Here is a 24,492-nt window from a genome sequence, read left to right on the forward strand (position 1 = left end):
TTACTAAGGAACTTACAAAAAATCATAAGGGAAAGATATGCTATGTGGGCTAAACCAAGTGGTATGAGCCAAACCATACTATCGTAACTCCTTGAACTCAATGCAGACAAACTGAGTAGCGTTGTCGCTAACAAGCACGGTAGGTATCCCTCATCTTACATACCTTTGAGGCGGGTGATGACCTGCTGGCTAGTGGGCAGGTGAGCTATTTTTATGTCCCTACATTAGTAGTCCACCACTAGGAGGTATTTCTTGCCCTCTAGCTCACACAGGTCAGCTGTGATCTTCTGCCACGGACCCTTAGGTGAAGGTGTCATGACAAGGGGTTCTCTCTTCTGAGTTGGTTTGTTCTCTGTACAGAACCTGCATCACGTTTCTTGCGATGTGGGTGCTGATGCCCGGGCTACCACACCGACATCTCGGCTCTTTCTTTGCCCTTTGTCAGCCTCATGTGACCTTTGTGTATCTGTTGTTGAACTTCTCTCTGTGAAGTTGGGATGACAATCATGTCTTGATATAGCACAAGTCTGTCCCGATCTGATAGATGTCTGTAGCGAGTAGGGTAGCTGCGTCATTCTCTGAGACCAGCCTTTTCAGATGTAGCCCGTGACCATTTGGAGGTGGGCATCGTTGCGTGTCGCCTCCCTGTCATCCTGCCTGTGTGCAGACACTAGTCTGCTCTCCCTCACAGATTCCACATATGCTTTGACTTCTGTGTCTGACGTGTTCTTTCAATGGGTTTCTTGACAGTGTGTCAGCCACCACTAACTGCTTCCCAAGAAACACTGCTTTCACATTGAAAAGTCTGAGGCGCATGAGCAGTCGCTGACACGAGTGGTGCTTTGTCCAGGTCGTACGTGTTGATCAATGGAACGAGTGGCTTATGGTCTGACTAAGACAACGCTGCCCGTGCCCTGCAGGTAGCAGTCAAACCGTTCACATGACCATATACCTGCCAGGCACTCTTTTTCAATTTGCACGTATCTGTTAGTGAACGTGAACAAAATGCAACTGGACGGAGCTCGCCACCGTCTTGTTCCTGTAGGAGGGTAGCTCTGAGGCCATAGCTGCTTACGTCCACACTGACCACAGTTGGTTTGCCGGCGTCGTAGTATGCTACTACGTTTGTTGACACTAACATAGCCTTGACCTTGTGGAAGGCCTGGTCCTGTGGGTTTCCCCACATCCACTCTGTCTCTTTTTTCAACAGCTCAGTGATGGGGTGTACACTGATGACAGGCCTGGAAAGAATTTCTCCAAGTAGTTCACCAGTCCCAGCAGTTGGCGAAGCTCAGTGATGTTTGTGGACTGGGCATCTCGGAGACGGCTTTCACAATGCTGTCATCCGGATTTATCTCATCCAAGTACAGGATCGCCGACTTCCCAAAGTGGCACTTGTCTCTGTTCAGCTTTGGTCCTGACTCTTTGATGGTCTGTAGCACTTTGCTCAGATTCCTGTCACGTTCTTCCTTATTTGCACCGTAGACCAGCATGTCATCCATCACGACGACTGTGCCCTCGTGTCCTCTCAGGAGCTTGCTCATCACCCTGGGAAAGATCTCTGGCGCGCTGTTTATTCCAAAAGGAAGGCACTCTTTTGGGGAAAAAAGTTTTGCCCATGCTGCAGAGAGCTATAGCAGTCCACTAATACAGGACTATTAAAGGCCCAGTACACAAGTTGTGTGATATTTTTTTATATTGTGATTTTTCAGGCGGTACTGCCGCACCCTCAGCACCCCAGTTTCCCGTGGCTATGACTGTCTGAGGAAGCGGCCAGATGAGTCTCACACTTAGGAGAACAATATGTGAAACTGGTTAGACAGGTGTTGTCACATTCCTAACCACCCACTTGCTCATGAGATTGGCCACCAAAGTAACTATTTGGTGGAGGGTGTGATTTTATTGGAGGGCTAGTCTGTGATTTAAATGTCAGTTGGTTGTTCGTTGCCTAGTCGTGTCACTGCAGCAAGCTGATGGCAACAGTTAGACCACAGGCCAACTCCCTGGCACACAGTGGCCACGTTCCAGGACGGTTTTATTACAGTCAAGCTGCACACGGCAACCAATGGCTGCGTGCGATATATTTATATATATATTTATATATATATATATGTATATATATATATTTAGGCCGTCATTGAAAATAAGAATATGTTCTTAACTGACTTGCCTGGTTAAATAATGGTAAAATAAATACAAAAATATATATAGATATATATTTTTTAAATGTATTTATTTATATATATATTTTTACATGTAGATTGTATACAAAAAAAGTGTAAAAAATGTTATGGTTAAAAATGTTAATGTTTTACTGTGACTTGTTGTAGGCTCCTAAGTGGACCATAAGGTCAAAAACCAAAACGAATTAAGAAAACTAAAGTAAAATAACAAAAAAAAAAATAACAAAAAAAAAAGAAGTAACTCCCCCAGAGTGTCTCTTTTGCCGGTCCCAAGCCCGGATAAAGGAGGATTGTAGGAATTGTGACATTTAAAAAAAAACATGAATCGACAGAAGAAAGTTCGTTTGTAGTTCTAAACATATTTAGGGTGGGTTTTTTTACTCACTATTTGTCTCTCCCACGACGTTATTCCTCTCTCTCCTACAGCGTCCATCACAATTACATGGCCAATTGTGGAAATTAGGTGATGACGCCATTTAGCGACTTTTAGGACAGCCAATAGCTACTTTCCTTCCTTACTAAATCAGTATGAATGAGAAGGACATCACCTCCAGACAGGAGCAGCAGACCAGAGTTATTTATGAGACAGAAGAGATCTTTCAGAACAGTTCACCGTGTCAGCAGTAAATATCAAATCTGTAAATCATTTTTTTAAATGTAGATTTTTTTCATTTTACTCTAGATAGATTAAAGGGTTTTTCCAAGAGATTCCTATAAGACATATTTACCAAATTTTACACAGATCTTGGCTGTAGTCATACAGTACCAGGCCCTCCTGCAATAGCCCCTCCTGCAGCAAATCACCCTCAGAACATGATGCTGCCACCCCCGGGCTTCACGGTTGGGATGATGTTCTTCAGCTTGCAAGCCTCCCCCTTTTTCCTCCAAACATAACGATGGTCAAACGATGGCCAAACAGTTCTATTTTTGTTTCATCAGACCAGAGGACATTTCTCCCAAAAGTATGAGATTTGTCCCCCATGTGCGTTTGCAAACCATGGCTTTTTTATGGCAGTTTTGGAGCAGTGGCTTCTTCCTTGCTGAGCAGCCTGTCAGGTTATGTCAGTATAGGACTCGTTTTACTGTGGATATAGATGCTTTTGTACCGGTTTCCTCCAGCATCTTCGCACGGTCCTCTGCTGTTGTTCTGGGATTGATTTGCACTTTTCGCTAGGAGACAGAAAGTGTCTCTTTCCTGAGCGGTGTGACGGCTGCTTGGTCCCTTGGTGTTTATACTTGCGTACTATTGTTTGTACAGATGAACGTGGTACCTTCAGCCGTTTGGAAATTGCTCCCAAGGATGAACCAGACTTATGGAGGTCTACAAAAAAAAATCCTGAGGTCTTGGCTGATTTCTTTTGATGTCAAGCAAAGGTAGACCTTGAAATACATCCACGGGAAAACATCGAATTGACTCAAATGATGTCAATTAGCCTATCAGAAGCTTCTAAAGCCAGGACATTTTCTGGAATTTTCCAAGCTGTTTAAAGGCACAGTCAACTTAATGTACTTCTGACCCACTGGAATTATAAAGTGAAATAATCTGCCTGTAAACAATTGTTGGTAAAATTACTTGTGTGGGTTGATTCACTGTGGTCGGCCTGTCTGGGTTAGAGTAGGATAACTACCGTAACCATGCTTTCCGCAAATTAGAGTAACATGTTCTGGTTTACCAAACAAATGCTTGTTTGGGTAAAATTTTTGCCGGAATTGGCCTTAGCTAGAGTGAGTTTGCTAGTTAGCTTCAGTGTTGTTAGCACCGGTTAGACATGGCAGCGAACATTCCCCCACCCGCCGTTATGAAGCTCAGCGGGGATTGGAGCACGAACTGGGATACGTTTAGAAGTGAATGGGAGGACTATGCGCTAGCAACGGGACGTCTGGAAAAGGAAGATGATGCAGTGGCTGCCACTTTGAGGACTATAATGGGAACTGAATGCCAACACGTATACAAACACAACCTGAACCTAACAGCAGCTCAGCAAAGTAACGCTATAGCTATTCTTGATACTCTTGAACATTACCTTAAGCCAGCAAAGAACGTCATCTATGAGCGTTATGTTTTCGGTTGTTGCAAACAGGAGGACGGGGAGTCCATTGACAGCTTTGTCACTAGGTTTAGGGAAAAGGCCCTCATATGACATGTGACTATGGTGCTTGTAAGAGATGAACTGATCAGAGATAAGATTGTGCTTGGCATAACTGATGAGGGCACCCGCAGACGTTTGCTGAGAGAACGTGACCTGATGCTGGCCTTGGCAGTGGAGACATGCCGTGCAGCAGAGCTTACTGATATAGGGATAAGGTCCATGGAGCTAGAAAGGCAACATATGGACATTGTCAATGCTACATTCAGGCAGCCAGTAAAGAAATTCCCCTTTGCCACAGCTAATGCTACAGCCAACTCTGCAGTAGACAACCCCAATACATGCCGATATTGTGGCATTTCTCATGGACGAGGAAAATAACATTGCCCAGCCTATGGGAAAAATATGCAAATCCTGTGGTACAGCTAATCACTTCGCAAGGGTCTGCATGAAAAGCAAGAGAAAGGAGGGTAAAGTGCACTCCATGGAAACAAACCCAGATGAATGGAACGACAGCACAGAGGATATATATGCTAGCGAGTGCATAGGGACAGTGAGGGAAAAAGGACAAAAGTGGTTTGTCATTCTGCTACTTAATAATAAACCACAGCAATGCCAGCTAGAGTCAGGGGCCACGTGCAACGTTGAGCCTTAAAGACAAAAGGAGTCGCACCAAGCTGAAACTGTATTCAGGCCAGTTCATGACCTCTTTAGGCCTGTTTGTGACAGTGTGTTTTACGTGGCCGGAAACACACCCTTGAGTTTGAAATAGTTGAGGCTAGTCAACAGCCATTACTGTCAGGTTCTACATGCGAGCGCCTTGGGCTTATTAACTTCACCATCCCAGCTGATCTTAACATTATAGACAAGTCCAGGCTGGGCCCCTGAGCAAGGCGACGCTCCTAAGCAAGTACCATGATGTCTTCAACGCACCGGTCGAGTCAGTTCCTGGGGAAGTCCACTTTGAGTTGGACGCAGCAATCCAGCCTGTCCAGTGTGCACCCCGCAATGTACCAGTGGCCATGAAAGCCGCTATGAAGGCTCAGCTTGACAAATACGAAGCAGAGGGCCACATAATATCCGTCACCGAGCCTACAGACTGGATAAGTAATATGGTTATCGTCAAGAAACCAGACAAGCTACGGATATGCATTGATCCTAAACACCTCATCCGGGCTCTGCGACATTCACATTACATTATGCCCACGTTGGAGGATGTTCTTTACAAACTCCCAAAGGCCAGAGTCTTCACGCTCGTGGATGCCAGAGATGCCTTCCTGCAGTACAAGCTCGACGAGCCCAGCAGCTACATGACCACCTTTTGGACACCCTGGGGCAGGAAGAGGTGGTTGAAGCTTCCGTTTGGTGTCTCTGTGGCTCCAGAGGTGTATCAGCGGAAACAGCAAGAGCTGTTGATGGGACTCAGTGGCGTGGAACCCATAGCAGATGACATCCTCGTAGTGGGCTGTGGGGACAGTGATGATGAGGCAGAATGTGACCATGACGCCAACCTGCTGGCCCTGATGGTCAGATGCAGACAGGTCAAGCTAAGGCTGAGCATAAAAAAGTTTCAGTTTAAAGTGCCAGAGGTCCGATTTCATGGGCACATCTTGTCCTCCACCGGATTGAAGGCGGATCCTGAGAAAGTGAAGGCTGTCTTGGAAATGCCCCACCCATCTGACGTGAAGGGAGTGCAGCGCTTCCTACCGCGGCTCTCTGAAGTGTGTGAGCCACTGAGGAGGCTCATGGACAAGGACACCATCTGGCATTGGCTCCCAAAACATGACGCAGCGGTGAGGGAAATAAAACAACTGGTCACCCAGACACCTGTACTGCGATACTACAATGAGTCAAAACCTGTCACGATTCAGAGTGACTCAAGCCAGTATGGACTTGGCTGTTGCCTCATGCAGGAGGGCCAGCCTGTGGCATTCGTCTCTAGGGCATTCACCCCAACAGAGCAGAACTATGCCCAGATAGAGAAGGAGTGCCTCAGTATTGTGTTTGCATGCCAACGCTTCCACCACTACCTGTACGGGAGTGACAATATTACCACAGAGACAGATTACAAGCCCCTTATTGCTATATTCAGAAAGCCTCTTCTGAATGCCCCAAAATGACTGCAGTACATGCTACTGGCCCTACAAAACTACAAACTCAAGGTGGTGTATAAGCCAGGGCCAGAGATATGTGAGTGATACGCTCAGCAGGGCTACTGCATCAGGCACTCACACACGCTCCATGCATGAACAACACGCAGTGTGCAGCTTACAAACAGAGCAAGTGGATGTTGAACACATCAACCAGGCTGACTACCTCAATGATACGGACCAGTGCCTTATTCAAATCAGACAGCACACAGACAGGGACGAGCAACTCCAGGCATTGAGGTCTGTGATTCTGATGGGCTGGCCCGACAGCAAGGAAGAAACTGCTTTAGCCATCAGAGAATATTGGCCAATCAAAGAGGAGCTCAGTGTTCAAAACGGAGTAATATTCAAGTGTCGTTCAGAGAGTCGTTATTCCCCGGTCTCTACGCCCTGAGATGCTGGCGCACGTGCACTCAAGTCACATAGGAGGTGAGGCTTGTTACAGACAAGCACGTGACACACTGTATTGACCAGGAATGCAGAGTGAAATCAAAGACTGTCAGTAAATGCACAATCTGCAATGAATATGCCATTGAGCAACAGAGAGAGACGATGATGTCCCACAAGCTACCGATGCGCCCCTGGCAGATAGTAAGTCTCAATCTCTTCCAGCACAGTGGCAAAGACTTTCTGCTGGTAGTCGATCATTACTCAGACTTTTGGGAGATTGACCTCTTCCCCGACCTCTTAGCAGAGACAACGATCAAACACTGCAAGGCTCAGTTTGCCCGCTATGGCCAGCCAGATGGCACCACGCTCCTACTTGGTCGAAGTGAATGGATCACTGTACCGTCGTAACAGGGTTGACCTTCGGATTGCTGAGCCAGCACCTACTCAGAACCCTGATGGCCAAAGGGGTCGCATGACAAAAGACGGAACCCCAGCAAGTCACATGGGGCCTGAGGCACTGGGCGAAGAGCCAGGGGATCACGGGTCGGCCGCTCCCTCGCCCATCAATACTCCCCTTAGACAGTCAGGTGACACGCCTGTGCGGGAACCCGCAGTCCTCGCAGACAAGCACCCTGTCTTTTCACGCTGCAGGCGTCTGTCCCAGCCACCAAAAAGACTTAATCTGTAGGTTTCCTATCAGGGATTGTTGACAGAGATAAAAGTGAAGAGAATATCAAAATGTGTTGTTACCTGAGGAAAATAAATAAATAAACTGTTCATGTTGGAAATTATTACTAGGTTTGTTTTGTTAGTGAATTGACACCTCCTGTCCTATTTTATTAAAGGGAATATGATATGAGTGTAAGATGGCACAGTGATGCCATCTGTTGGTAAATGTTCATTACTGCAAATCATGTGTTTTACCAGTGTGCTTGAGATACCCGGATGGATTGTGATGTACTGAACAAGACTGGTTACTCGCATCAATGCCTCTGTCTCGTCATTTAACATTCAAACAACTACCTGGCATGATGACTCCTTGCTGTCCCCAGCCCACCTGGCCGTGCTGCTGCTCCAGTTTCAACTGTTCTGCCTGCGGCTATTCACCGGACGTGCTACCTGTCCCAGACCTGCTGTTTTCAACTCTCTAGAGACAGCAGGAGCGGTAGAGATACTTCCAATGATCGGCTATGAAAAGCCAACTAATATTTACTCCTGAGGTGCTGACTTGCTGCACCCTCGACAACTAGTGTGATTATTATTGTTTGACCATGATGGTCATTTATGAACATTTGAACATCTTGGCCATGTTCTGTTATAATCTCCACCCGGCACAGCCAGAAGAGGACTGACCACCCCTCATAGCCTGGTTCCTCTCTAGGTTTCTTCCTAGTTTTGGCCTTTCTAGGGAGTTTTTCCTTGCCACCGTGCTTCTACACTTGCATTGCTTGCCGTTTGGGGTTTTAGCCTGGGTTTCTGTACAGCACTTTGAGATATCAGCTGATGAAAGAAGGGCTATATAAATAAATGTGATTTGACACAGACAAGTTACCTACTATATTTGGGAAACAGGATTAACACAGAAAGATCTTGGCAAAATACAATGTATGTTTTTGTAGTACGAGTAGGCTGGTATATACAGTATCATCGGTAACAATTCTGTACAAGCCACCTAGCTAATAAAATACTGGGGCTAGCTAGTTACATTTCAATCATAGCGATTGCCTAATTGAGGCGCAATAGAGTTCACTGGCGAATACCGGAAATAACTAAACCAACGAACGAGAAATGGTGGAGGCTATCAGAATGAAGAGACATTTTTCCGAATAAACGTGGTGAGTGAAAAACGCATTTACATACTGGGTAGGGAGGGAGTGGGCTCTCATTCTACCGCTATACGACTTTGTATGCGTTTGTTTGCAACCTTGATATTTACTACGTTTTTGGAACGGATTCAGGGACAATCGAAAATGCAAAATAAGATGGAGGATTGTGAAATGAAGGTTTGAGTCCTAGATAGCATCAACTGTTAAACAATGGATAAAGGACTTTTTAGTTCTTATGGTTAAAATGAGCAGTGCAGTATTCCACTCCTAGGGGACTTCAGTAGTGTGCTGAACCAATTTACACGTCCATTTCTAGTAACAAGACCCACCAGAACTAATAATACCACCTGACGCTTCAGATAGTGTGGGCAAGGCAAGTGTTGTTACTGATGTAGTGTAGAGGTCTACGTGGCACCGATTTCGGCACCTACAGCTATTCATACCGAAACCGCTGGCTTTCTGTCCGACTCTCACCTGTTACTGCAGGAACTGGTCCCAAACCCTACCAGTCCCGCAACGTTTAGGCATATGTGACGCAGCTCACTTGCCAGCCATGGTTCCAGCAATTATGCGCCCTATAGGAAATATCCAAATGCACAAAACATATGTTAAGAAATGGGTTAAATTACCAGAGATTCTCACATGGCCCTTTTATATTAGGCTTCCGGTAGTACTAGACATAGTTTGAAGAGAGCAGTTGGAGAGACTTTTACTTTCTCTTCATTCAATCAATAGCATTGGTTTATAAAGCCATTTTTACATCAATGTCACAACGTGCTATACAGAAACTCCAAACAGCAAGCAATGCACTCAAACTACTACGTTGTATAGCCTACCGTTTAGGAGTGGGACGATTTTCAGCCGGAGAAAAATATGGGTGATAGTATTTATTTATAGGCAATGTAGTAAACTATAGCCTAATCATATTTAGTAAAGACAACTGCCTGGTGTTTCTCCGCCCATGCATAAGCTAGCCGACTCTACTTAATTGAGACCACCTTCGCACGACATGTATGGCTACTGAACTTGAAGCAACAAGAATGACAACAGCCGACACTTTTAGGACGACGATTTGCAGGCAGAGACAAAAAAAATGGATAGTCAATGTTTATTGAGTAATAAAATGTGCAAGGCTCACTCACCATGGTAGCCTGTGTGCGCGTTTTTTTCAATGATTATCCATGTTTTTGATTGCACTTTGACTCACGTTGTTTGAGCGCCCTCCAATTTCCATTATCAGTATTTATTTTTCAGACACTGTAGTAAACTATAGTGTAATCATATTTAAATTAATTTAATTGTTAATTAAGGTAACTGCCACGTTATTCCCCACATGCTTAGGTCGACTATTTAATTGAAACCACACATATAGGCTACTAGGCGCACTTGATCTCGCACGGCCAGCTGGGAGAGTAGGCTACTGAAGTTGAAGCAGCGAATTCTGAGTGCATAATGCGACAAAGACGTGTTTTTAATACACTAGGTAGGCCTAGGCTAACAGCACACAAAGCAGAGATGCCCGTTTCCCAATAATCTGCGGGACAACAAAAACATTTTCACCCGTCTTCTCAGTCCGACCGCGCCGCAATGATCTCTATCCGAACTCGTAGGTTTCAAATGGTTGTGAGAATGTCATAGTTTATGTACATATTTATATCCATATTTGTAGTGCACAAATTAAACGTGTTTTTTTTCTTATTCATGGAAACTCCGTTGACTAGGCTTGATTGAATAGGACCCTCAGTCTGAACGCAAGTTGCTCTAGTAATTCATAGTAAAGTGAATAATACTGATGAATGAAAATGTAACAATGTATAATGTTCAGAGTCAGCACAAAATAATGTTCAGAGTCAGCACATTGACAAAATCACAGGAGGAACAAGGAACAAGAAACTTCTCTCCAGACACCTATCCAATCGTTTTAGATTTCTACAAGTGCCTATAAAAGGGGTAGGAATAGGGCTGTATGGGTTTATTTGAAAATAATATATAATATAATAATAATATGCCATTTAGCTGACGCTTTTATCCAAAGCGACTTACAGTCATGTGTGCATACATTCTACGTATGGGTGGTCCCGGGAATCGAACCCACTACCCTGGCGTTACAAGCGCCATGCTCTACCAACTGAGCCACAGAAGGACCAGATAACATAATATCACAACTGGTTTCTGCCTCCAGCAAAACTTCCTGTTGCAGTTTTCTCATTGGAAACCTCATTGACTCTATGTGATGTTCTATTACAGTGGATTTGCAGGAGCCGGTGTCTTGTAGAAAGGGAAGGAAGAGGATACGCTGTTATAGAATGTATGGTATGTGAGCAGGTGAACTTGAATAAATGCCCATGTTAATTAGTAACTAATGTCTAGTTATTGCAATATCACACTCTATTCTAGTAAACCAGTAAGAGAAGAACAATCACCTCCGGACAGGAGCAGCAGACCTGAGTTAGTCGTGAGACAGAAGATAACTTTCCAGACCAGTTCACCATGTCAGCAGCTGTGAAGGGGGTCAAAGACTAATGGTAAAGATCAAACCAGAAAATTAGAGTTATTGTACACTCAACCTTCAGAGTGATTGTTCCCTAAGTGAAATATGCAATTCCATGCTAAAACGTGACAATAGGATCTAGCAGCCTCATGCTTGCTCTGCACAACAATAATACCCATTGTAAAAGCCCATCTGAACTGAACTATCTTGGCTTAACGATAAGAATCTTTCACCATTTCCTACCGAACTACCTCCTCACTAGGCACAGACGTCAGTTCTACGTCTACTTTGGATTAACATTTGTTTGAGTTGTCAACGAACCTTGCATTCAACGTGAAATCAACAACACATTTTCACCATGTCATTGGATTGAGGTTAGAAGTTGGATGAAAAAAGACTAAATGCCCTTACATTGGTAACTTTTTGCAAATCTAATCTGTTTTTCACATTGATTCAACGTCATCACATTGCTTTTTTTTGTTGGTTGAAATGACGTGGAAGCAAACACACAGACTATTTTGATTCAAACAGTTTTTGCCTAGTGGGTCATGTTTTCAACTCACTGATCAACAATGGAGACACCTGTCCCTGAGCTGCTGTTGGCCACTCTAGAGGACAACCTGTGTGAAAAAAAACTAAAGAAATTCAAATGGCACCTGGTCCAGGGTGTAAAAGGTTTCCCTCAACACATCCCAAAGGCTCGGCTGGACAAAGCCGACCACCAGGACACTGTGGATAAGATGGTGGAGACTTACGGCCTTGAGGGCGCAAAGATGATCACACTGGAGGTCCTGAAGAAGATGAAGCTGATTGATCTCACTAATATGTGGACAGAACCAGCAGGTTAGATGATTTAAAAACATATAAAGGGATAATAGATAATCATATTGTATTAGTATTGAAATGGCTATGGTATGGCTCTGGCCTGTTCAAGAACTATAAGTTATACCCATTAGCGTATGTGATGCTCATGACAATATTATGATGCCATACAGTTAATGTGTTCAGAATGTATTGCCAAAATTCATGGTATCAATGTACGTACATTTTGTTTAATAAAGGTTTGGGGTTGGTGCTCCATTGTAATTTTAGCACGGCTGTGATGGTCGGTGGTACTACTTGGATAGCGCCTTTTTATATATGACCTCAGCACATGCTTAAAGCCATGCTAAAACCACCGTGAATCACACAGCCTCTCTCTCCCCTCTCTCTTTCTCAGCCCGGAGTAGTCCAGCAGTGGTTCAGAAAGTCAGAGGTGAGCAGTACAAATGAACACAACGGCTACGTTTGACACGTCATATTCTGTGAAGTGGTTTTCTGGTTGAGAACCAGATAAGACGTCTTGTTTTTTTCATGACAAAATCAAAACATCCTAGGAAGAATACTGCAAAGTTGCTACTTTTCATACAACAATTACAAAACCTGACCAAAAGACGACATAATGATGTCAAACACACGCAGTTATCATGACCATTATATAAATAACTAGTGGCACTGTGCCCTGCGGGCAGTCAATCATTTGATTAATGCAATTCCATGCAATTTCATCTGATGACTAACCATAAAAATATATATTTTAAAAATATGACTGAAATTACCACAGAATCTTTAACTCAATAACCCGTCTACTAATAAACTATGGTCAACTTCCTGTCTATTTGAAATGTAATGATTATTTTGCTTATGATCATGTGTTGAGCTATTCAATTGTCATAGACAATTATTTTGTTGCAAATGCAACTGTGACCATGTAAACAATTGTTAGGCTACTCATTTGAAATCCTCAGGTGGACACCTTGTGTGACCAATAGTCTGTGTGAGACCTGGCACAGTAAAATAATTTTGTTGCAAAAGCGACTGCCTCCCATACTATCACAGGTGTGTAGAATCTGTAGAAAAGCTTTTCTTGTGCCGAGTTGCGGTAGCTCTGAAAAGTCCTGAAATCAGATCTTTGGGCTTCGTTTGGATGGCACATGGGAGTTACCACAGGTTATGTTGATGAGTACTAGCTTTTACCTGGGCCATTTCCCATATTGGCCTAGGACATATTATCTACACTACAGGCTTATCAGTTTTGGAAACCAAATCTAGCCAAGGCTACTTATTAGCCTACTGTCTGGAATTTATCTGGCGTTGGCCTGCAAATGTGATCAAAGATGCATGTGTTTTATTATAGACTAAAAGTGTAAAGAATAAACTGAATCTATCTTTGTTTTCCCTTGCAATTGAAGATGAACTGAAATCGTACCTAAAGAAGAAGTATGACCAAATATATGAGGGGACATCAAAGAAAGGGGATTTTGTCTATCTAAACAAGATCTACACTGAGCTTTACGTGATAGATGGGGCCATGGGAGGGGTCAGTGGTGATCATGAGGTCAGATGTCTGGATTCCAGAACACCAGCCACAGAAGAGACTGTTAAGCTCAGTGAAATATTCAAACCCCAGCCTGATCAGAAGAAACGAATCAGAACAGTGCTTTCACTGGGCATCGCTGGCGTGGGAAAAACTGTCTCTGTACAGAAGTTTATTCTCGACTGGACAGAAGGAAAGGAGAATCAGGACATTGACTTCATCATTCCACTTCCTTTTCGCCAAATCAATAAAATAAGAGAAGAAGACTGCAGTCTGATTGACCTGCTTCATCAGTTCTTCCCCTTCATGGAACCAATCGATACTCTGGAGGAAGGTTTTAAGGTTCTGTTCATCTTTGATGGTCTGGATGAGAGTCGGCTCCCTCTGGCCCTTAATCATAATAAAGATGTGGCTAAAGACACAAAAACAGCCCCGCTGGACGTCCTGATCACAAACCTCATCACAGGACAGCTCCTCCCTTCTGCTCTCATCTGGATAACCTCCCGACCTGCAGCAGCCAATCAGATTGATCGAAACTACATCCACCAGTGGACCGAGATACGAGGTTTCAATGACCCTCAGAAGGAGGAGTACTTCAGGAAGAGATTCTGTAATGATGACCAGGCCTACAGAATCATCAACCATATAAAGTCTTCAAGGAGCCTCCACATTATGTGTCACATACCAGTGTTTTGTTGGATTTCAGCCACTGTTCTGAATGATATCCTGGGTAAAACAAAGAGTGGGGAGATGCCAAAGACTCTGACTAAAATGTACGAACACTTCCTGCTCTGCCAGACTGATAAAATGACAGAACAGAAGTATCCCACAGGTAGTAAAAACGCTGTCCTTCAACTAGCAAAACTAGCATTCTGTCAACTGCAAAAAGGACAATTGATTTTCTATGAGAAAGATCTGCGAGAGAGTGGTATTGACATTGAGGTGGCTATAGTGTACTCGGGTGTGTGCACTGAAATATTTCTGGAGGAGGAGAAAGTTTTTAGCTTTGTGCATCTGAGTGTTCAGGAGTTCCTTGCAGCTCTATATGCTTACCACTGTCACACAACAGACAACAACAATGTACTTCTCCCAAAGCTGACAAGGAAACATTCAATATTTTGTTTTGAATGTATTCCACAGTCTTGGAAATCTATGTTTGACTTACATAAGACGGCAATCGACAAAGCCTTAGAGAGCCAGAATGGACACTTGGACCTTTTTCTCCGCTTCCTGCTTGGTCTTTCACTGGAGTCCAATCAGAGACTCCTGAGTGGAATCCTACCAGAGACAAAGGACAGAGAGGACATTGAGAAAACAGTCAGCTACATCAAGGAGAAAATCCGAGAGGACCTTTCTCCAGAGAAGAGCATCAACCTGTTCCACTGTCTGAGTGAGCTGAAGGATGAGTCTCTGGTGCTGGAGATCCAGAGCTATCTGAGATCGGGGAGTCTGCCAGTGAATAACCTGTCACCTACACAGTGGTCAGCACTTACCTTTGTGTTAATGACATCTGAGGAAACTCAAGAGGTGTTTGACCTGAAGAAATACATCAGATCAGAGGAGGGCCTCCTGAAGCTGTTGGCAGTCATCACCTCCTGCAGGTGTGCTCTGTAAGTAGGCTACTAAAGTTAAAGTTGATCTTTGTATATCCCAGGGATATATATATATTTTGGTCTCCATAAAATCATCAAATCGTATTTGTCACATGCGCCAAATACTCTGCTCTTTTCTGTCCATAAAAAAAAAAACTCATGGATTGGTGGAAGAGGCAGAGAGAGTGATAGATCCTCAGTAGACAATGGACCTGATCGGACAGCTCAGAGCTTCTGCTCTTTTCTGTCCATAAAAAAAAAAACGAATGGATTGGTGGAAGAGGCAGGGAGAGTGATAGATCCGGGAGGGATACTACTACTTTATACAATGGTTGGGTCTAATCTTGCACGCTGATTGGTTAAAACCGCATTCCAGCCAGTGTCTATACCAGAAGTTATCACCGGCTAAAACTGACGTTAAAATGTCTATTTACTCTGTTCCATCTCACTGCGCAATCCACTGTCTCATCAGCTCAACCAGACAAGTATAAACTTGATCTCCCATTTCTTTTAGACTAGCAATTGGTTTTCAGTAGCGGGGATTTGTAAAACACTTGCGGTCTGTCTCTCTGACATTTGCAACATTGTTTCAATATTGAAATTTGATCTCCAGCTGTCCCATAGTAATGAATGTGTCAGGGCGAGACAGACAGGCAAGCAGCTTTTCCCAGGTAGTTGAAATCATGAATTAGCATCATTTTTATGGATATATAACATTTACGAGGAAATGTCAATAGAAAACAAGTAAGACGGAACGAAGTGCAGCTAGTTTGCAGTCTTTCCAGCTTCAGTTTGAAGTGACTGTGTTAACGTAAACTCACCCCATTCCATACAAATGTGCGCAACCGCAACATTCAAACGAGGCTACAAAGAAAACTAATGGGACTGTGTTGACGTCCAAATCAGGGGTGTGAGCTACGTTTCAATTCAAGCGTTGATAGACATGGTAATGGCTCTATAGTATTGGAGAAAAGTTGAAAAAACTGACCCTCCGTTACATCTTGAAGTGTCATGTCGTAACGTACAGCACGCATAAAGCAACTATTTCTGTCTTACAATCTCTCCACCAGGTGTAGCACTTCTCTCATCCTTTAGAAACAACATTTTAGAGGCGATAAGGTTATAAGTTGGACAAATCGAGTGAAAAAAAAGCAATTTTCCCACACGACATCTCTCCTTCTCAATATCACGCATTAGTTTCGCTTCCCCACCCGCCATTTTTAAAAAGACCCGACGGGGCTCAGTGCCTGCTTGAATTATGCAGAAACGGGCAGCGTTTAGATCATGTAATTGATTCTGCTGGAAAGGGGAGAAATTGTGCTTTTCAATGGTATTGACATTACAGTTGATCTGGAAGTATTACGTTTTTCGGGCGCTAAAATAAGGGCAATTGTACGGACCAAGGCGATATACGAGTTTACGTTAGTTATGTTGTTGGCTAGCTCCTCTTAACAACAGTGTCCTGATGCGAGCACACATTTTCTGTGCCAGGTGAAATCGTGCATCATTAGCTCATTGTTATGGATGTATCCAAATAAATGTCTCAAGAAAACAGTTAAACAAATGCAAATGCTGCTACTGTTGTTATTCTGGCTGAACTGTTTGACGTGACTGTATGTTAGCCGTAGTTGGCTCGCTGGCAAGCAAAGGATAAGGACATTGCCAGCCAGTATGGCAATGGAGCATAAAGACTGATTGGCTGGGTCGCATCCATAGATACAGAACATAAAGACTGATTGGCTGGGTTGCATCCATAGATACAGAACATAAAGACTGATTGGCTGGGTCGCATCCATAGATACAGAACATAAAGACTGATTGGCTGGGTTGCATCCATAGATACAGAACATAAAGACTGATTGGCTGGGTCGCATCCATAGATACAGAACATAAAGACTGATTGGCTGGGTCGCATCCATAGATACAGAACATAAAGACTGATTGGCTGGGTCGCATCCATAGATACAGAACATAAAGACTGATTGGCTGGGTCGCATCCATAGATACAGAACATAAAGACTGATTGGCTGGGTCGCATCCATAGATACAGAACATAAAGATCCTAGATACAGAACATAAAGACTGATTGGCTGGGTCGCATCCATAGATACAGAACATAAAGACTGATGGCTGGGTCGCATCCATAGATACAGAACATAAAGGATTCGCATCCATAGATACAGAACATAAAGACTGATTGGCTGATCCATAGATACAGAACATAAAGAACATAAAGAACTAAAGACTGATCGGCTGGGTCGCATCCATAGATACAGAACATAAAGACTGATTGGCTGGGTCGCATCCATAGATACAGAACATAAAGACTGATCGGCTGGGTCGCATCCATAGATACAGAACATAAAGACTGATCGGCTGGGTCGCGTCTCTTGCAACCAAACCGATAGAACGAACGACCAGCCGGCTCAGGTAGCAACCCTAGATTTTGTGTTTCGACTATATCTCGTGGAAGGATGAAATAGTATTAATAAATATATCAAAATAACGTTTTTAATGAAAATATGTAAATCATTATTTGAATATGTTGGTAACCCGTTGTATATAAGTGATAATGCCCTTGAAGCCGATGTTTGAAGGATATATTGGCACGGTTTGCCTAACAACACTCGTGCCAATATGTCCCCGCAACACCGGCTTCTCTGGCATCATCACTTAAATACAAGAGGCCTCCATCAGAGAGGGATAGATCAGAGAGGGATAGATCAGAGAGGGATAGATCAGAGAGGGATAGATCAGAGAGGGATAGATCAGAGAGGGATAGATCAGAGAGGGATAGACCATATAAGATGTTTTAAACACAAAATAGTTGATAATAGAGGAGCCAATACTGCCATGTGATTTGATGTATAGCATTGTTGAAATAAACATTTCATTCTGCTTCAGTGTCCCCCTCCACACTGAGACCACTCCCAGACAGTCCTAGCAAAATTCTAAATTCTTGCTTGAGAAATTGCTTTTGCTAAGAAGCTATTAGTTTCTTTTTGAACATTTTGATTGTTTTCAATCACAGTAAGGTACTTAATTGTTACCCAGAAATGATTTGATAATGAGGTCAAAACTGCTGCATTGGACCTTTAATGCATACACTATGAGAAAGAGTTATGCAATTTAACATGTGTGTCATTCTGTGAAAAACATTCTTCTCCAGACTAGATAGCTGTAACCTTACAGCAAGATGCTGTGAAATGTTGGCAAAAGCTATCGGCTCAAACTCCTCTTACATGAGAGAGCTGGACCTGAGTGACAATGACCTACAGGATTCAGGAGTGAAACTGCTCTCTGCTGGGCTGAGGAGTCCAATCTGCAAACTGGAGACACTAAGGTGAATATTTCTAGACTTGAATTGGGCTCTGTTTATTTGTTCAATTGTGCTTTCTTTGTTCTTTTATTTATTTTTTAGACTGAATAGATGTAACCTCACAAAGAACTGCTGTGTAGCATTGGCCTCAGCTCTGACTCCGAGGTCAAACACCTCACACCTAAGGAAGCTGGACCTGAGTGACAACAATCTACAAGACTCAGGGGTCCAGAAGCTTTCTGATAGACTGAATGATCCACAATGTAAACTGGAGACACTGGGGTCAGTTGCTTTGGGTTATATGGGGCAATTTTCTCAGACCTTCTAGCTAATGTCTGTAGCTATTATAATGTATGAGTGTTCTCAATGTAGGCTTGAATAAAATGTTATCAAGCCTTTGGTTTATACCTGTGAACTAAAGAAGAGTTTTTGGAAGATTTGATGATAGCATCTAGCAACTGTTTCCACAGGTTGTCGCTCTGCGGAGTCACCGAGAAAGGCTGTGCTTATCTGGCTTCAGCTCTGAGGTCAAACCCCTCCCACCTGAAAGAGTTGGACCTGAGCTACAATCACCCAGGAGATTCAGGAGTAAAGCTGCTCTCTGCTGGACAACATACAGTCAGGTGGGTCACAACAATGCATACTGTGAAATGGGTGATAAACACTAATATTACAAAATCTTAATTCGGTGCATTCTCTGCTCTTCTCTTACTAGGTTTCACCCTGGGGGAGAATACTGGTTCAGCGTTAGATGTAAGTGTGTTGGTGACTTTGCTCCCAGTCTGCATGTTAGCGCTGGATTAAAATTATACTAAGAAAGAGCTCTGTGCTTGATTACATCGAAAAAGCTACATAAACATTAGGAACACCTTCCTAATATGGAGTTGCACCCTCCCCATTTGCCCTGATAACAGTCTCAATTTGTCAGTGCATGGACTCTACAAGGTGTCAACACACTGGCCCATGTTGACTCCAATGCTTCCCCCAGTTGTCAGTTGGCTGGATGTCCTTTGGGTGGTGGACCATTCTTGATACACACGGAAAACTATTGAGCGTGAAAAACCCAGCAGCGTTGCAGTTCTTGACACAAACCAGTGCGCCTGGAACCTACTACCATACCCCGTTCAAAGACACTTAAATATTTTGTCTTGCCCATTCACCCTCTGAATGGCACACATACACAATTCATGTCTCAGGTGTCTTAAGGCTTAAAAATCCTTCTTTAACCTGTCTCCTCCCCTTCATCTCGGATTGAAGTGGATTTAACAAGTGACGTCAATAGCATTCACCTGGTCAGTCTGTCATGGAAAGGGCAGGTGTCCTAAATGTTTTGTTTACTCAGTGAACAGAAATATAAACACAACATATAAAGTGTTGGTCCCATGTTTCATGAGCTGAAATAAAAGATCCCAGACATGTCCCATACGCACAAAAAGCTTATTTCTCTCAAATTTTGTGCACAAAGTTGTTTACATCTCTGTTAATGCATTTCTCCTTTGCCAAGATAATCCATCCAGTTGACAGGTGTGGCATATCAAGAAGCTGATTAAACGGCATGATCATTACACAGGTGCACCTTGTGCTGGAGACAATAAAAGGCCACTCTAAAATGTGCAGTTTTGTTACACCACATAATGCCACAGATGTCTCCAGTTTTGAGGGAGCGTGCATTTGGCATGCTGACTGCAGGAATGTCCACCAGAGCTGTTGCCAGATAATTGAATGTTCATTTCCCTGCAATAATTTGGCAATATGTCCAACCGGCCTCACATGATAATGCAATTCCAATTCCTGTAAGCTGAACCTGTCCTAGTTCTTCCATGACCTGCATACTCACCAGATATGTCACCCATTGAGCATGTTTGGGTGGCTCTGGATTGACATGAACGACAGCATGTTACAGTTCCCGCCAATATCCAGCAACTTTGCACAGCCTTTGAAGAGGAGTGAGACAACATTCCACAGGCCACAATCAACAGCCTGATCAACTCTATACAAAGGAGATGTGCCACGCGGCATTAGGCAAATGATGCTCACACCAGATACTGACTAGCCCCTACTTTTTTTTAAGTATCTGTGACCAACAGATGCATATCTGTATTCCCAGTCATGTGAAATCCATAGATTAGGGCCTAATGAATTCATTTCAATTGACTGATTTCCTTATATGAACTGTAACTCAGAAAAATTGTTGCGTGTTGCGTTTATATTTTTGTTCAGTATAAATTAATTTTTCTTGTTAAATGTCCATTTAGTTAGGCAATTTATGTTAATAATTCATAGGACTACAATCTCGTTTGATAAAATAGATATGCCTAATATTTAAGTTCTCAATTGGCTTGATTTAGTTGCAACACAATGAAGTGGACAGTTCTTTACTTTAAAGGTTACATTTCCCTAGCGCCATCCCTTGACTGAAACAGGTGGTGGGGCTACTGTTTTGTTGTTTTTCCAATCCCAGGCTGTTGTTTTAAATGTGCAGTCCGTAATTCAAAAATCAACGGCTGTCCGGCATATTTTGGGGGGGGGTGAAACAGCTACGGGATGGGGCTCGAGAAACCACTCTCAAATAGACCGGAGATATTGATTAAAGGATTGACCGTCCATGAGATCAAAACGATCATTTTAATTAACCATGTTTTGAAGCTATCGTGTTTTTATTCAATTTATTTTGTACAATTACTAATTATGGACTTAATACTTTTGTACAATTATTAAGTCCAAAAATGGATGTACCAATTCCAGATTGCCCCTTGAAGACTAATGATTAATGTCCACTGTATCAGTATGCATTTTAATAGAGCACAGTTTAAATTACTTGCTTACACTTTACATCGTTACGTGAATATTGATAACTTTTTTTCCTTCATTCCCCGACCAGATGCCTGTAACCTCACACTGGACCCAAACACAACATTCAGAAATCTATCTTTGTCTGAGGAGAACAGGAAGGTGACATGGGTGACCACTAAGCAGCCATACCCTGATCACCCTGAGAGATTTCACGACTATGCACAGGTGCTGTGTAGAGAGGGTCTGACTGGCCGCTGCTACTGGGAGGTCGAGTGGAGTGGGAATAGAGTTGAAATAGGTATGACTTATAAAGGAATCAGCAGAAGAGGACAGATAGATGACTGTGTTTTGGGACACAATGACAAATCCTGGTGTCTAGATTGTGATGGTAACCAATACACTGCCTGGCACAATGATGAGGACACTGCCATATCTGTCTCCTCTCGCTCCAACAGAGTAGGAGTGTCTCTGATTTGGTCGGACGGCAGTTTGTCCTTCTATAGCATCTCTTCTTCTAACACGTTGACACACCTGTACACATTCCATACCAAATTCACCGAGCCCCTCTACCCAGGGTTTAATATTACAAACAACTCTTCAGTGACTTTGTGTCATAGATACCGAATGAGAAGTTCCCAGGCTCAATTTCCACCGCATATAGGCAAGAGCCTGATACACTATGCAACAGAGTGAGACTTGAAAGGAGCGCACCTTAAAATGGTGGTGGGAGAGAGAACCTGCTACAGTTGTTTAGATGGGATTTTGAAAATGAAGATTCTGAGTTTATAAAGTGAAAACGATTTCTAAGATGCATACTTTCACATATAATTAAGTCGTGCATTCGGACACGAGTCCTGCATTCGGACACGAGTCCTGCATTCAGACACGAGTGCCAGAAATGTTCCAAAAAGCGGAATCTGCATTGATTACCATGGAGAGTGGATGTTCCTATTCCGCTTTGTCCGGTGGAGCGGGCCAGAGGCTCCTTTCAAGTCCTGTTTTGAGGCCTTGTGAAACCAGAGGGTTCCAGAGAGCCGGCTGGGTGGAGGAGCACTATCTGTTGGATGTAGGCCCACAGACGTTCCCTCTCCTCTGTGTAGTTCCAGTTACACTCTAACTGGAATGTCAGCTGCAGGACAGCAAAACTAGGGGCTTGTGGAATGGAATGTCAGCTGCAGGACAGCAAAACTAGGGGCTTGTGGAATGTCAGCTGCAGGACAGAAAAACTAGGGGCTTGTGGAATGACGGAAGCTATACTGTTACACACACAAAACATGAAACAATACAAGAACGCCATTAGACAAGGACAGAACTACATGCCTTTTTAAAAATGTACACTCAGCTTACATATCAATGGATGCACACTTTTCCATTGATTCTATTGGATTTAGTCTATTCCAGTGAATATTTTGGCTCTTATAGACTGTATTATACAGTCTCTTATAAACATCATGAAGTTGTACTTGTTTCATCAGTCACTAGTACTCTGGTCGTTGTCTTTGCTGGTGACATCACATTTCTCCTCTGGGGATTAATTCATCTCCCGTTAACAGATGTTCCATTTCTACAATTACGCAAGATTTTAGTCCAAGGTTAGGGATGAATTAATGTAACAGGACTGTGTCCATGTCCATCTCTGATTCTATCTGGTGAGTGTAATTTGATTACCTGTTTGTTGTGAATAAAAATGGCTGACCAAATGGAAGGGTTGAACTATCCAGGGAAACTTAAATAGATTTAGCAATAGGACATTTTTTTTGGTATTACACGACACTTGATGTGATGTCACAGAGGACAAAACAATCTGAAAAATGTCAATTTCTTTTGTTCTGTTTATCTGAAATAAATCATATTTAACAATGTAATCAAGTCTCAAGTAGTGATTTTCTACTGAAAGAAAATAAAGGCCTATAGATGCGGTAAAGAGGTCAATGGAACACAGACCGTGGGGGATAGAAGGACGGCAGATAGGCGCACAGTAAACAAATCTGATCTAACAAAGTGGATAGTCATCAAATCGGTCATGATTGGTGTATTTTAACAGGCCCACAATGTAGTTACTAAAGTCAGATTTGGATATATCTGGCTGTTTTAGCTGCATAACATTTAGAAGTTGTCCCTATTCAGGTTTAGAAGAAGTGCCTGCTAAATGCTAACTCCTGTTTGTAAAATTTAAGCTGGTAGCATAGCTAGCATACAGATATCTGTGGTGATAGTCAGTTGTTTTTAACTGTAATGCAGCTGATTGGTCACTATGACATGAACATATATTGGGGGAGTTCCTGCCTGACACTTTGATTCAAGTCTCTGAATTGAGATTTTAGGAGGCTGACAGCGAAGTCAGTACAGAGTTGTGTCCGAAGCTGGAGTAGGGTCAGGGTTGGAAGGTCCTCAGTACAACTGGGGTGTCCTAGGGACAGGATCTGAAGGTCCTCAGTACAACTGGGGTGTCCTAGGGACAGGATCTGAAGGTCCTCAGTACAACTGGGGTGTCCTAGGGACAGGATCTAAAGGGCTTCAGTATAACCGGAGTATCCTCCTAGGATGGTGAGGCATGCTCTCTTCTGAATACGCTCCAGGCCATCAGACTGGCCCTGCGTTAGTGAGCTGTGCCAAGCAGGAGCGACATACTCCATCGTGTGGGGGATTATGTAGCTGGTGTAAGTGCTCACCAGGTCTTCCTGTGCAACATGGAACCTTTTAAGGCAGCGAAGGAGAAAAATGTTTTCTGTTGCACTTTGTCCTTCTGTATCAATACCCCTAAAATCTTTACACCATCACACACTTTGAGATCCTGGAAGTCCAAAAGTCAGTGGAGATTTGAGCTACAGCTTACAAGGAACGGGACACGGATATGGACACATACAAGAAATCCCGCTACGACCTCCGACGAGACATCAAACATGCAAAAGGACAATATGAAAGGAAGGTGGAAACCTATTACACCGGCTCCAACGCTCGTCGTATGTGGCAATGCTTACAGATAATAACGGATTGCAAAAGGAAACCCAGTCGTGAGTTGCCCAGCTATGCAGAACTCTGGAATGAGCTAAATAAATGGCTATTATGCTCGCTTTGATGAATATACCACTGTGCCTTCCTTGAATGCCCTCGTTTCCCTCATGACTGTGTGATCTCGCTTTCCGTGGCCGATGTGAGCGAAACATTAGAAACAGGTTAACGATCACAAGGCTGCCGGGCCAGGCGTAATACCAGGCTGTGTTCTCAAAGCAGGCACAGATCAGCTGGCAAGTGTCTTCAGTGACATGTTCCTTGTCCCCGTCTGTTTCAAGTTGACCACTATT

At 43.3% G+C, this 24,492-nt stretch overlaps 2 protein-coding genes across 6 annotated transcripts in view; one reads left to right on the top strand and one right to left on the bottom strand.

The window, feature by feature from the left end:
• The window catches only part of hmgcs1 (3-hydroxy-3-methylglutaryl-CoA synthase 1 (soluble)), a 29,916-nt gene extending 20,289 nt beyond the window's left edge, over window positions 1-9,627 (bottom strand). Inside the window, exons 1-2 of one of the 2 annotated variants that reach the window (XM_035775435.2) lie at window positions 9,473-9,627; window positions 9,111-9,211 (exon numbers count right to left, since the gene is read on the bottom strand). The gene's annotated coding sequence lies outside the window, so the exon portion shown is untranslated. The remainder of the gene's footprint in view (window positions 1-9,110; window positions 9,212-9,472) is intronic. The other variant, XM_035775433.2, reaches the window with a different exon arrangement.
• LOC118387262 (NACHT, LRR and PYD domains-containing protein 3-like) lies at window positions 8,511-23,052 on the top strand. Of its 4 annotated transcripts, XM_052525134.1 has the most exons (11): window positions 8,529-8,645; window positions 10,884-10,949; window positions 11,034-11,161; window positions 11,390-11,970; window positions 12,347-12,382; window positions 13,359-15,093; window positions 18,245-18,418; window positions 18,497-18,676; window positions 18,865-19,017; window positions 19,110-19,147; window positions 21,276-23,052. In XM_052525134.1, exons 4-11 carry the CDS (start codon window positions 11,700-11,702, stop codon window positions 21,878-21,880), a joined length of 3,192 nt encoding a protein of 1,063 aa, XP_052381094.1. In that variant the 5' UTR covers window positions 8,529-8,645; window positions 10,884-10,949; window positions 11,034-11,161; window positions 11,390-11,699; the 3' UTR covers window positions 21,881-23,052. The 4 variants fall into 4 exon arrangements, with proteins under 4 accessions (XP_035631319.1, XP_052381095.1, XP_052381094.1 ...); XM_052525133.1 differs by having other exon boundaries at window positions 10,884-10,944; window positions 11,034-11,970; XM_035775426.2 differs by lacking the exon at window positions 10,884-10,949 and having other exon boundaries at window positions 8,511-8,645; window positions 11,034-11,970.
• The last annotated feature ends 1,440 nt before the right edge of the window (window positions 23,053-24,492 follow it).

The sequence above is a fragment of the Oncorhynchus keta genome, chromosome 9, assembly GCF_023373465.1.
Source record: "Oncorhynchus keta strain PuntledgeMale-10-30-2019 chromosome 9, Oket_V2, whole genome shotgun sequence".
NCBI lineage: Eukaryota > Metazoa > Chordata > Actinopteri > Salmoniformes > Salmonidae > Oncorhynchus > Oncorhynchus keta.